Genomic DNA, 13,159 nt, shown 5'->3' with positions numbered 1-13,159 from the left:
CCAGCGCAGCCCAGCAGGATCTCATGGCCAGTGCTTTCGCCCTCACTATGCACAGATATGTTGCTAAGTGCTTTATATGGATGATCTCATTTAACTCTCATATCTCCACCAGTTAGGTGTCCTTCCCGATGAGAAAACTGAAGCTCAGAGAGGTGACACACAGCTGGTGTCCAGCTGCAGTTTGGCTCCAAAGCTCATGCTCTTAACTGTCCTTCCTACCACTGCCCCCGCCCCCCATTCTACCTCTTGCAACGGGGAACCAAGGGCCCAGGCATTGTTAGCTGAGAGACTCGAGGAATGTAAGACGTGAACACACATTACCACACAGCATATGCTACACAACCATGCAAGGAAGATTTGGTTACAGTGCCTGAGCTCTCCAAGAAGAGAAGACTTGTCCCTGAAGGATCAGAAAAGTCTCAGGAGGACGTATCCTTTGAGCTGGGTTTTGAAGCATGAGTAGCATTTACAGAAGTGAAAATGAGAAGGGCGCTCCAGGTGGCAGGCATAGCATGGGTAAAGGCACAGCGGGAGGGAAGCATGTGGCACATTCATTTCTGGATACAGGGAGATGCCGGATCACCTGGGAGAGGGATGGGGGAGGAGGTACCTTTGAGCCCATCTGCTTGCCTCTGGGGAGACGGGCAGGTTGTGAGAGGTAGAGACGAAGAGTTGTGGAAGGGGTCTCTGAGCCCCTGCTGGGCACCCCTTCCTCGTAGGTGTACATTATTGGCCATGTGCCCCCGGGGTTCTTTGAGAAGACGCGGAACAAAGCGTGGTTCCGGGAGGGCCCCAACCAGGAGTACCTTAAGGTGGTCCGGAAGCATCATCGAGTCATTGCAGGGCAGTTCTTCGGGCACCACCACACCGACAGCTTTCGGATGTTCTATGATGATGCAGGTACCCAACCTGGAGGGCAACGGCCAGACCAACTCCCTCTTTCCCTCGCCAGCCTCTCAGCTCCACTCTCTCCTGAAAGGTGCCCCCATCAGTGTCATGTTCCTTACACCTGGGGTCACCCCATGGAAAACCACGCTACCTGGAGTGGTCAACGGAGCCAACAATCCAGGCATCCGGGTGTTTGAATACGACCGAGCCACACTGAGCCTGCAGGTCAGGAGCCTTGGGTCTGCTGGGGCCAGAGGAGGAGGGAGGAGGGACCTGATAACACCACTGGCTTCCCTAGCTAATCCACCCTCTACTGACCACTGAGACTCAGGAAGGTCAAGTTACTTCCACCCTTTTAGAGCTCAGGATCAGAAGAACCCTGGCTCTACCTCCAAGTCCTGCCACCAAGTCAGGTCAATTCTTCTCCAAATTGCCCTTTGCCCTGGATCATTGTCAAGGCCTCCTACTTGTTTTCCCCGCCTCCAGCACTGCCCTGCTGTAGCTCATCTGGTACAGCTAAGGAGGGGATTAATCTTTCTAAAGCACTTCTTGTCTCTTTCCTGCTCAAAAACCTTCAGTGGCTCCCCAGTGCTCCCAAGATAAGTTGGATCTCTTTGGCCTGGTATTCAAGGTCTCTCACAGTGTGACCTCAGGCCCACTGCCAGGTCTTCTCTACACTGACTACGCTGCAGCCAAGCAGGCCCCTAACTCAATGAGCAATCCCACACCTCCTGGGATGTGCTTGTGATTACTGAAATGACAAACAAATATTATTCCTTAATGTATTCAACAAAACGTGTTAAGCCTCTGCCGTGTGCCAGGCCCCGTGCTAAGCTCAGGAGATACATAAGCGAACAAAAGTCACTGCTCTCCTGGAGCTGACAGACAATAAACAAACACATAAAGTTAAGTGTGGCACGAAATAAGTGCTAAGGAGAAAAGAAAGCAGGGTGAGGAGGCAGGTGGTGACACTTACGGGGTATGTGTATATGTGTGTGGTGTTAATGGGGCAGGGAAGTGTCACTGATACGGTGACATTTGAATTCTGAGTAACTTCAGGGAGTGAGCCGTGGGAGTGTCTGCGGAAGGGGCAGGAAGAGCATGCCAGGGGCCCAGGGTGGGAATGTGCTTGGTGTGTTAGGGGTGGAGCAGGGAGGCCCGTGAGGCCACGGCCGAGGTCATGAGCGGATGGGGGGAGGGGGTGTCAGCTAATGTAGGTCACGAGGACGACTCTGGAATTTTAGAAAACCATCATTCTGCTGGGTGGAGAACAGGCTGTAGGGGGTAAGGGCAGACACAGGGGGATCAGTTAGGAGGTGACCACAGCCACTGAGAGGTGATGGTGGTGTGGGCCAGGGTGGCACCCGTGGGTGGTGAGGAGAGCCAGATCCTGGATGTATCTTGAAGGCAGAGCAGACAGGATTTGCTGGTGGATTGGATGAGGGGGTGGAAGAGAACGCGAGGAGGCAACGAGGGCTCCAAGGCTTTGGCCAGAGCACCTGGAAGGATGAGGTTGCCATTTACCAAAACGGGCTCACTGCAGGAGGAGCAGATTTTGGAGGAAAACCAGACGCCTGGCTTTCTTGTTAACTTTGGGATGTCTAAGTGGCATCCAGGTGAAAATGCTGAGGGAAGAGGCAGCTGGATATTCAAGTTGGAGTTCCAGAAGAGGTGGGTACAGAGATTTAATCTGAGTGTTGAGAAAGGACATTTAAAACCAGGGACTGCATTAGTTAACCTGGGTCCTCGACTCTAGAGTGAATGTATATGCAGAAGAGGTCTGAGGATTTTTAAGAGTGTGGTCCATTGTCCACACGGGCGCTCAGACCACAGGGTTCGGGGAAGACTAAATAAATAATGTAAGGTGCCTAGCAAGAAATTGCCATCCACCATGGCAGCTCCTCTTACCCCACCTCTCCTGACCTAAAGCAGCTCTGCAAATTTAGGTGGAAAGTGTTGCACAGATAAACCCTTCCAGATTCTAGTCCTGAAAATGCACCTGAGTACTCAGGGTCTTGGGTGTAGCCCAAGCCCCCTTCAAAGCACAATTCTATAAGCTCTCTCAGCCAGGCACTCCATCCCACTGCTTTTACATTGCGTTTTATCCAGTCTTTCTGCAAATATTTACTGACAATCTTCTGGGTACCCGGGAGCTTGCTGGAACAGAAAATGCACAGGCTATGGGGTAAACAAGCTGGGTTCCAATCCTGCCTCAGCCACCTGTGGGACCCTGGCCAAGTGAATTAACCTCTTTAGGACTCAGTTTCCTCATCTGCGAAATGGGGACAATAAGCGCAGTTACCTCATCAGATTCAATCAGAGGATGTCTGCCAAGCATACCCGGCAACTAGTAAATGCCCAATAACTAAGAGCGGTCAGGATTACAGCTATTAGAATCTGGGGGCAAATGCAAGGTGGAGGATTGGGGGCGGAAGCGGACAGCAGCTGCTCACAGCCGGCCCGCCTCGCGCCCCGTCTGCAGGACATGGTGACCTACTTCTTGAACCTGAGCCAGGCGAACGCGCAGGGAGCGCCGCGCTGGGAGCTCGAGTACCGGGTGACCAAGGCCTACGGCGTGCCCGACGCAGGCGCCCGCTCTATGCACGCGGCGCTGGGCCGCATCGCCAGCGACCAGGGTGCGCTGCAGCGCTACTACGTCTACAACTCGGTCAGTTACGATACGCGGGCCTGCGACGAGGCCTGCCAAGCCGAGCACGTGTGCGCGCTGCGCGAAGTGGCCTTCGACGGGTATGCCGCCTGCCTGCCCGCCCCCGGCGTCGCGCCCACGCCCCGCCTCGCGCTCCTGTTGGTGGCGCTGCTGGGCCTGCGCACGCTGCTTGTGCCGTGACCTTGGGCACCGCCCGCTGATTGGCTTGGCTCGCCTTCCTTCTGGTAAAATGGGGGAGAGCATCACCCCCGAGAGCTGGACTTTCCACCCTTTGCCCGGCGTCCGCAGAATGAAGTGGGACGGGACAGCCAATCAGGAAATGAAGCCCCAAGGGCACCACCAGAAGCACATTTCTTTCAAGTTTCATGTTTTATCCCAAACACAATGCTCGTCGTGCATGTTATTCTGTTATTAATTTGTAGATCATGTTTAAAGTAACTCCCTTGCCCAGTTATTGAATGTTGCCCCCTCCTCCTATTCGGATAATCCGAGTAAAATGAGCTGCCAGGAAGATGCGCCTGGCTGATCCAGTGCCCTCTGTCTCCCCTGGCACACGGCCCGGACTCGGAGGCAAACTTAGCGAAGTCCCTCAATCAGGGTTCGGAACAGGCCTTGGCGTTCTGTTGTTTTGTTTTGCAACAATGCAGACGTGAGACATCGCAGTTCTAGCCCGGGCGCTAATCTCCGGGCCATATTCGCCGTTTTGGGTCTCCAGGAGCCTCAAATGTAAAACAAGGCGATTAGAAGCCTCCTAAGCCAAGGGCATTGCGCCTCGGACGGTCCGTCTTCGGGCCTAGCGGTCCTCGGGGCCCTCAGGGCTCAGCGGGGCTGGGGTGAGAGTGGGGGGATCCCTAGACAGGCGGCAGGGCCAGGGATCTGTGGGACCGCTGATACCCCAACCGCGGGGTCTACGGACCTCGCTCCTCCCCGGACAGGGCGGGACGGGGAAGTCCCGCCCCCCAGCCCGAGCCCTGGGCGGCCCCGAGGGCTGAGTCCGCCTCCTTCCTGCCACCGCTACCCTGGGCAGGGAGGGGGACCCTGGGCCGGGAGGGCGGGTCCGAGCCCAGAAGAGAAAGAGGGGCAGAGGCTGGCGGGTCATGCCCTGGTCGCCACGCGCCGCTCTCTTCTGGGACCTGGTCCTGAGCGTATTGGGCACCCTCGCCTTCCTGATCGACCTGGGCGCCGACCTGTGGGCCGCGAGCCAGTATGTGCTCAGCGGTCGCTACCTGTGGGCCGCGCTAGTGCTGGCGCTGTTGGGCCTCGCCTCAGTCGCGCTGCAGCTCTTCAGCTGGGTCTGGCTGCGCGCCGACCTCTCCAGCCCGCACGCGCCGAAGCCCCCAGGCCACTGCCTGGCGCTGTTGCATGTCCTGCAGCTGGGCTACCTATACAGGTGAGAGCCCTGCCCTCCGGGAGAGGGAGGGGGAACGTAAGTCAACGTCACCTCCTGCAGCTGGGCTGGTAGCACAGGTGAGAGCCCTGACCCCGCGACGGGGGCGGAGAGGAGAGGGCTGAGACCCTGGAGAGGAAACTAAGCCCCTTGCAGTTTAGCGGGCGCCTCTCCCTACAGGTGAGCTCCTGATCCCTGATGAGGGAGAAATCCGGCTGGCAGCCCTCAGAGCTCATGAACGGTACCCTTCCTGGCACAGCTGAAGAAACTGAGGCCCAGAGAGGGAAGGGAGGCACATGACTTGGAGTCGGACCCTTTGGGATCCAATCCGGCTTTACCACCTGTGTGGCTTTATTCCTGCCTTCCTCTGAGCCTCAGTTTCCTCCTCTGTTAAAGGAGGTAGTGACCTAGAGATAGGTGTGGCTGGCAGGCCTGTGGTGAAGGGCAGAGGGGGAAGTGCCCCGCACAGTGCCTGGTGGCAACAGACCTCCCATTGCTTTTAGCTGTGGGTGGAGCCTTGGGCAAGTCACTTGACCCCTCTGGGTCTCAGTTTACTCGTTGTTCCAGAGGCTCACAGTGTAAGGATTAAATGGAATGAGACCTGTAAATTGCCCTGGTGCAGAGTAAGCAGGCAGCAAGTGTCAGCTAGCTTCATGATCAGCTGGGTCACCCTGGAGTTTCAGCAGCCCTGACCCCCAGAGCAGCGCTTCTTCCCTCATGGCCAGTGCCTCCCACCCTGTCTTTCCCAGTTGTATTCTCCCTGAACCCCAGTTGTATTCTCCCCACCCCACCCCTTCACTCCCAGACCAAGCAAGAGGGCAGAAATGGGGTCTGACTCATCCATGTCCCTGGAGCCATGTAGGGCTGGGCTCAGGCGGGGGCCCTCTAGAGATAGGGAAACTGAAACGAAGGGGTCAGAGTCATGTGATGAAGTCAGGACATGATGTGGTCTGGGTTGGGATGGGATGGACGGAGCCAGGATCTGCTCTTGAATCCATGTTTACAGATTCTCCCCAGATCTTGCCTTGAGTCTCCAGGAGTGGGTGAGAGGAGCTTTGAATGTCACAATTTTGCCTGAGGGACTGTCCAGGCATCAATAACACCTTGGGTGAACACGAAGGGGCACAGTTATTACAGTCCTGGCAGCCCGCAATGAACCCTGAATCTATAATTACATCATGTATCTTCTGTTTCTGCTGAGCATGAGTCAGACAGACTGTACTGAGCTTTGGTTGAGAAAGCGGGGTCTCTGTTGCTGCCCGTGACTAGGCTGAGGCCTCTGCCAGGGCACTGGGGGACCCCCCACCTCCGAACTTGGGCCTGCTCCCTGAGTGTGTTGTCAAGTTCATCCAGTTCATCCAAGTTTACTGGAAGTGACAGTAACCGTCTGATGAATGAATTTGCAATGAGTGAATGGCCTCACCTCCCAGTAGCCAACTGAGATCAGTTCTGGGTGGGGGGAGATCTTGGTGCATCCTCCACTCCCCCCTCATGCCAGTGGATCACTCAGGCCTGTCTGTCCAACCTCTGGACTCTCTTAACTCTGCCCCGTCTGTTCTCATCACTCTGGGCAGGCCTCTTAAATGGATCCCTGGGTGCTCTTTCTGTAGCACAGTAGGACCTGTCTTGCCTGTGCTCAGAAGCTCTCAATGGCTCCCTTCCCCACAGGATCCTAAGAAATTCTTACACTTGCTAAAATCTGAGAATGATCACTTTAGGCAATTGCCCAGTACACCTTTCAAATTCAAACAGCTTTGGGTCCAAATCCTGTTTCCACTGCTCATTTGCTCTTTGGTCCTGTTTCCCCATCTGTAAAATGGGGATATCGTAAAGGAGTAAATGGGACAAGGTTTGTGATGAGCTTGGTATGGTGGCTACCGCAGAAGTAATAGCTGTTGTACTTATCCCCACTTCACAGATGAAGAAACAAGTTCAGTGAGGTAAGTCACTTGCTCAAGGCCTTATAGCATGTATGTGACGAGCTACGATTTGAGCCTGTCTGCATCCACTCGACGGGTAGGGAAGGAGGAATGCCACAGGACGCTAACTGGGCCCCTTGGGGCATCGTGTGTACTGCCTAGGTGCGTGCAGGGGCTGCGGCAGGGGCTGCTGGTGTGGCGGCAGGACGTGCCCTCCCAGTTCGACTTGGCCTATGCTGACTTCCTCTCCCTGGACATCAGCATGCTGCGGCTCTTTGAGACCTTCCTGGAGATGACACCGCAGCTCACACTGGTGCTGGCCATCATGCTGCAGAGCGGCAGCGCCGAGTACTACCAGTGTGAGTGTCAGGCCCTCGGCCAGCCCCCCTTTTACACCTTGGGAAAGTTGCCCACAGATGTCAGAAAGGTTTTCACTCTTTTATAAAGGCTGCTTAGAAAATAGGAGAATGTCTTTTAGTCGGGCAGGTCTGTGTTCAAATCCAAAGTTATGCTCTAGGCTTGAGTTTGGACAAAGGACTCCACCTCTCTGAGCTCTCAGTTTGTTCTCATCTGGACAAATAAATGGATGTAATAAATGGTCCTACCTCATAAGGTTAATGAAAGGTTTAAGTGAAGTGATGCCTATAAAGCCTCGTGCCTAGTGCATAATAAGTCTTAAGTGTAATTTTTACTATTTTGAAGATAACAGATGAAGTGTGTAGGGTGCCTGATGCCTAATAAGCAATTTGTTGATCAATAGATAAATTATTGAGCGCCTTTGTACATGCAGAGCGCCTTTGTTTTGATCGAGCACCTTTGTGCCTGTCCCTGTGTTAGGAACACCACAGTGAATAAGGAGATGGACACAGCCCCTGGCCTGCCAGGACCATAGACTGTAAAGCAGGTAGTTACAGTAAAGCATGTGGAGTGATCTGAAAAGGAAGAGGCAGGTGGCCTCATAAAACACAGGAGAGGTTTGTGCAAAGAGAAGCTTTGGGAGGGCTTTTAGGGGAGTTGCCCAAGGTCACAGGCCGGCTGGCAGCCAAGTTAGGACTCCAGCTCACATCTGATTCAGGGTCTAGGCTTCCCCTTCTCCTTCTCAGCCCTTGCACACCTGCTGCTGTACAAGGCACAGCCTCCCGAGGAGCCAGTCCCAGCTCTGCCTCCACTCTCTGCGGGCCTTGGAGATCCCCTCTCTGGCCTCAGTTTCCACAGCTGTACAAGCTGGGGAGTTGGACTCAATCTCCAAGGGCCCTTTCAGTTTGCTAATCTGAGTCTGCAGTATTAATTGAAAACAAAACAAAAAACAGTAATAGCAGCCGTCACGATTGAGTGCCTGCTATTAGCCAGCACTGAGGAAAGTGCTTTATTGTCATTATTGCTCACATTCATAGCACCTCTAGTTTGGTGCTGTATTTATCTCCATTTTACACCAGAGGAAAGAGATGCCGAAAGGTGAAGTGATTTGCCCTGGGACACACAGCACTCATTGTGCACCTACCATCGGGCCTCTGTCTGTGAGTCCTGCATCCACAGATTCAGAGGGCTGACTCTATTATGCCATTTTATATTAGGGAATTGAGCATCCGCGGATTTTGGGAACCAATTCCCTGTGGTTACTGAGGGATGACTGTGTTTTTTGTTTGTCTCTTTGAAGGCAGTGGGTGTCTAGGACCAGGGCTAAATGGGGACAGTCTACACTGTGTGTATGGAGTGGGGATGGGAGATTGAGGGAAGAGACAGGTTTTCCCAACTTTTGTTTAGCAAACATGTATTCAGCTGCTGTTATATGCCAGCTTCTGGGGGATCCCTGGGGACAGTATCTGTTTCCTACCCTGAAGGAGCTCAGAGATAAGGAAATCATTACTGTCTGATAAGATTCCAGACAGGAGTGGGGTGCTGTAGGAACTGCACAGCGGAGTGGGCTGGGGTGGGGTCCGGATGGGTGACTATAGGGGATAATGAGGCCAGAACTTACAGGGTAAGGAGGAGTAGGCCAGGGGAACCAGGGTGTGGGTCTACCTAATACCAAGGGCACCGCTTGTCAGGTCAGAGAATGCAGCATGCTGGCAAACTGGAGGAACATCAGCCCTGCCGAGACCCTGAGTGTGGGGTAGTTAGAAAGGCCACAGATCTGATTCCAGGCTGGGAGTGGGTTCCTGACCCATAGCAGGTTCCCAGCGAACATCTGTTGACTGAATGCAATAGGGAGGGGGTGGGGAGGAAGCAGTCTAGAGATGCTTCCAGCCCTCGTTTGAGGGCCTGGTGCTTCTAGTCCAGGATGGGCAACTAGGAGGTGGGATAGGATCCCCACTGTACACGTCGAGTCTTGGAAAATCAAAACCAGGGCCCAGTCTGAGGGTGGAGGGGAGTAGCGGCTGTTCCATCCATATAACAGGGACATCCCTTTTGGTCCCGGAAGGCAGCTTCAGCTAGAGGCCTGTAGTCACCCCATGGGATTTCCTGCTTCCCTTTCTGAGACTAAGAAAGGGGAACTGGACTGCTGATTTTCAGATCCAAGAAAGGAGTGGGCTCTTCCGGGAAGGGAAGGGTAACAGGGCCCTAGAAGATGCTCAGGGTGTGGCCAAGGCCCAGGGGTGCCAGATGCTGGGTGACAGGGGTGCCGATGAGAGTGTATAAGTCACACACCTTCTCATCTGTGAAAAATATAACCGTGGTAGCACCTGAAAAGGAAAGGTTTGTGGTGAAAGGCAGACTCCATATGGATCCTAGCTCTGTTTGGGGTTGTGTGAACTTACTGTTCTCCAGCTGTAGTTTTCCCTTCAACAAATTGGGGGCCGTACTACCCACTTCAGCGTGGCTACGAGGCCTCCGCAGTACCCGTGGCCTCTGGGGCGTGCCTGCAGGCTGCCTGCAGGGCTCACCTGTCTCCTCTTCCTCTTCGTAGGGGTCAGCATCTGCACGTCCTTTGTGGGTATCTCGTGGGCACTGCTTGACTACCACCGGGCCCTGCGCACCTGCCTCCCCTCCAAGCCCCTCCTGGGGCTGGGTGCCTCCGTGATCTACTTCCTGTGGAACCTGCTGCTGCTGTGGCCCCGAGTCCTGGTCGTGGCCCTGTTCTCAGCCCTCTTCCCCCGCTATGTGGCCCTGCACTTCTTGGGCCTGTGGCTGGTGCTGCTGTTCTGGGTCTGGCTTCAGGGCACGGACTTTATGCCAGATCCCTGCTCCGAGTGGCTGTACCGGGCGATGGTGGCCACCATCCTTTATTTCTCCTGGTTCAACGTGGCTGAGGGCCGAACCCGAGGCCGTGCTACCATCCACCTGGCGTTCCTCCTGAATGATAGCCTTCTGCTGGTGGTCGCCTGGGTGACTCAGAGCACCTGGCTGCCCGGTGGGCGCCTGCTGCAGAGGCTGCTGCCTGCGGCCGGCGCCTGCTTCCTCCTGGGGCTGGCTCTGCGGCTGGTCTACTACCGCTGGCTACACCCCAGCTGCCGCTGGGAGCCTGACCAGGTGGACGGGACCTGGGGTCTGCGCTCCCTCGAGGGGCGTCAGCTGCCTCAGAACAGGCGCATGGCCCATTTGGCTAAGAACTTTTTCCCCAAAGGTAGGGATGAGACTGCTTTGCCATGGAAGGGAGAGGTGAATGGTGTCCTTTGAGGCAGGGTCACACCCAGCCAGGGGACTGAATGGAATCAGTTGGTAGAATGTAGAAGATAAGCTGCTTATGCTGCTATGGGCCTTGATTCACTCAACGAGCCCTTGATGCCTGATCTGTGCCAGGCGCTGGAGACCAGAGGTGAGTAAGACAGAGGCCTGCCCTCAAGGATGAGAACAAGATGAGAAGGGCTGGGCCCTGGAGGGTCAAGGGCCCCAATTATGTATGAAACACTTTGGGAGGAAAGAAGAGACCCCCCCTCTTCCCTTACCCCCAAACAAGTATAACCCCAAAGCATCCCAGTGTTGGTATTTTTACCTCCCTGGCTACCTCTAAAATAATTGGTGGAGCTGCTGTCCCACCACTGGTTCCCCTATCCTGGGCTGGAAGGCCCCAGGACCTCCAGGATGTGTTCTGGAATTCTTCCTCCCCTGCCCCACCCCAGTCATTCCATTCATTCAGCAAATGTTTACCGAGGGCCTTTTATGTGCCAGAAGCATCATTCTAGCCTTGGCAGATCAGCTGCCACTCCAGCTTCACCTCTTACCCTCTCCAGCTGCTCCAGGACAGGCTCTCAGGCTGGAAGCCAGGGATGCCTGACTGCCTGGCAGCCCTGGCAGCCCCTCCAAGGCCTTAGTGCAGCTGGCCTGGCCTCTGCCCCTGCTCTCAAGGGGTGACCTTTCAACCAAGTGCCTTGTGAACCTGTGGTCTGGGCCATGGCTCAGCCCGCTGAGTATGTTTTTGTGCTTCAGGCAGTGTACTTTCTACCTCAGTCTGTGTGGGTGGAAGAGGTGTGTGTATCTGCGTCTCTGTAAGCGAGAGACACGTGTGTTGTCTTTGTTGAACAGTATTATTAGATTATTATTAAAACCTCATGAAATCCCCTAGCCTAGTTGTGTCATTAAATCCACCGCCAAGTTCAAAGCCGCCTGGAAAAAAGGGGTCAGGGATGCAAAGTCCTCTCAAAGTCGGTAAAGGCCCTGGGACCAGAGAAGAGGGCTGGCTTAGGCAAGACTTCTTAACCTTGTTTTCTAAGCGTCAGGAGCTGGTGAGCCAGTGTGGTGTTGACCACTCAGGTGGGCATCAGAACCCAGATCTGGGCTGACTCTAGTGTGTGCTCTTAGCCGGCTCTGCTGCTGGGCCTGGCGGGAGTAGGTTCACCTTTGGTATCAGGAAGTGAATACGCGAGCGCAGGTGAAGCAAGGTCTTTTTGCTGGGAGGTCACTGGGAGCGATGCAGTGATGACAGGGGATGTGGATGTGGGCAGTGGTGTTGGGGAGGTCTGTGGTTTGGAGAAACAAGGAGCAGGGAAAGGGCACTGGAGACAGAAGGAAAGGTTTATCACCACTGGGAGGGGATCCAGGAGAGTCTGTTATTCATTCATTCATCTAGTGGAGACACAGTAAACAGAATAAGTGAAAGAATGTATCAGATAGTGTTAAGTGCTAAAAGAAAAATAAGGTAGGGAGAGTGCCTGTGTGTCGTAGGTGGGAGTTACAATTTTATATAGAATGGCCGGGAAGGCCTCCCTGAGAAACTGATATACGCCCTAAAGGAGGTGAGGATGACAGCCACGCAGATGTGCTTTATTCCAGACACCAAGTCAGCAGTGACTGGATGAAGGAGGGCTTGTAGCAGTTACACTGGCCTGGAGCCAAGGCTGACACAGAGATGAAGGTTGGGAGCAGGGAGGAACTCTGGGAAGATGACGCTGGTGCTTTTTACATACACAGAATGGTAGAGGTAGAAAGGATCTCCAGGATCACTTAGTCCAATGATTTTCAGACTTTTGAATTTCATGAACCAGTATAATGGCCAACATGGTTGCCAAGTTAATTTTAATGAAAAAGGGCAGTAAAAACTACCACCATCTATTATCTTGTCTTATGAAAGGACATATAACCTCAGAAAAAGGATCATTTTTTAAATTGACTATAAACACACATTTGCACACACACAAAAGTGAAATCATTATTTTTCCCAACTCATAGGGAATATCAAGGGTTGAGACCTCAGAGAGCAGGCTTGGCCTTTATAAATCCCTGGGCTTAGTGTCCAACCTAGCCTCAAACATAGCTTCTAAGGGGTTCACGAAAACAAATACTTGCTCTCAACTCTACTTCAATTAAAACAAAACAAAACTTACTACATTTACTTTTCTCTACTTCTTCCTGTCGTATGTGGAGAAGACTAGGCTCTGGGGAGATGCCATACATGCCCAAACAGATGATGCAGGGTAGTGTCTTAGGCTATTTCCCCTGAGAAAATCCAAAAAGATGTTTAATTTTTTGGCTAAGTTCTCATCTGTATTCTCTAGATGAAATTGTCAAATGAGGGTAACAGGTATGTAATTTAAAAAGCTGTGGAATTTAGTGGTCGTTTCATTTGTAAATAAAGTTCACGGAATCAAGAATTTAAAAAAGAGGACAGTGATGTTACTTGTAATTAGAAATTTCCTTTTAAGATTTCCATTGTTTTTTTTTTTATGTCAAGAAACTTGTTTTTGAAGAATAAAAAAGCTCTTGATTTGCTCATTTTAACGTGCCACTGGAAAGGTTCTTGAGAAACGTGCAGATATACCTATTGGAGGGGGAGATGGAGGTGTTTACTCTTTGGGCTTAAAAACTAATAACACTCTGATACCTGTACTTCTGACCGATTAACAAGTTTGCTTCAACTAT

General features: G+C 53.1%; 2 protein-coding genes across 3 annotated transcripts in view; both read left to right on the top strand.

Annotated features, from left to right (window-relative positions):
- Window positions 1-3,994, top strand: part of SMPDL3B (sphingomyelin phosphodiesterase acid like 3B) — a 29,610-nt gene extending 25,616 nt beyond the window's left edge. The window contains exons 6-8 of one of the 2 annotated variants that reach the window (XM_081226373.1): window positions 720-900; window positions 980-1,113; window positions 3,371-3,994. In XM_081226373.1, the coding sequence (XP_081082499.1) occupies window positions 720-900; window positions 980-1,113; window positions 3,371-3,736 (681 nt within the window). In that variant the 3' untranslated portion in view covers window positions 3,737-3,994. Of the gene's footprint in view, window positions 1-719; window positions 1,114-3,370 lie in introns of both variants that reach the window. The other variant, XM_081226374.1, reaches the window with a different exon arrangement.
- Window positions 3,995-4,440: 446 nt separating this feature from the next.
- On the top strand, window positions 4,441-13,044 carry XKR8 (XK related 8). Its single transcript, XM_081226698.1, has 3 exons — window positions 4,441-4,946; window positions 7,025-7,221; window positions 9,771-13,044. Exons 1-3 carry the CDS (start codon window positions 4,654-4,656, stop codon window positions 10,478-10,480), a joined length of 1,200 nt encoding a protein of 399 aa, XP_081082824.1. The 5' UTR covers window positions 4,441-4,653; the 3' UTR covers window positions 10,481-13,044.
- The last annotated feature ends 115 nt before the right edge of the window (window positions 13,045-13,159 follow it).

This window comes from Mesoplodon bidens (assembly GCF_964165515.1).
Source record: "Mesoplodon bidens genome assembly, chromosome: 2".
In the NCBI taxonomy this organism is placed as follows: domain Eukaryota; kingdom Metazoa; phylum Chordata; class Mammalia; order Artiodactyla; family Ziphiidae; genus Mesoplodon; species Mesoplodon bidens.
This window is presented reverse-complemented; position numbering and strand designations above follow the sequence as displayed.

Bases quoted from the DNA above. Each gene is read 5' to 3' on its own strand.
- XKR8 (XM_081226698.1), top strand. From the start codon at position 4,654: ATGCCCTGGTCGCCACGCGCCGCTCTCTTCTGGGACCTGGTCCTGAGC. The intron at 4,947-7,024 runs GTGAGAGCCCTG...TGTACTGCCTAG, and splicing joins CAGCTGGGCTACCTATACAG to GTGCGTGCAGGGGCTGCGGC. The intron at 7,222-9,770 runs GTGAGTGTCAGG...TCCTCTTCGTAG, and splicing joins CAGCGCCGAGTACTACCAGT to GGGTCAGCATCTGCACGTCC.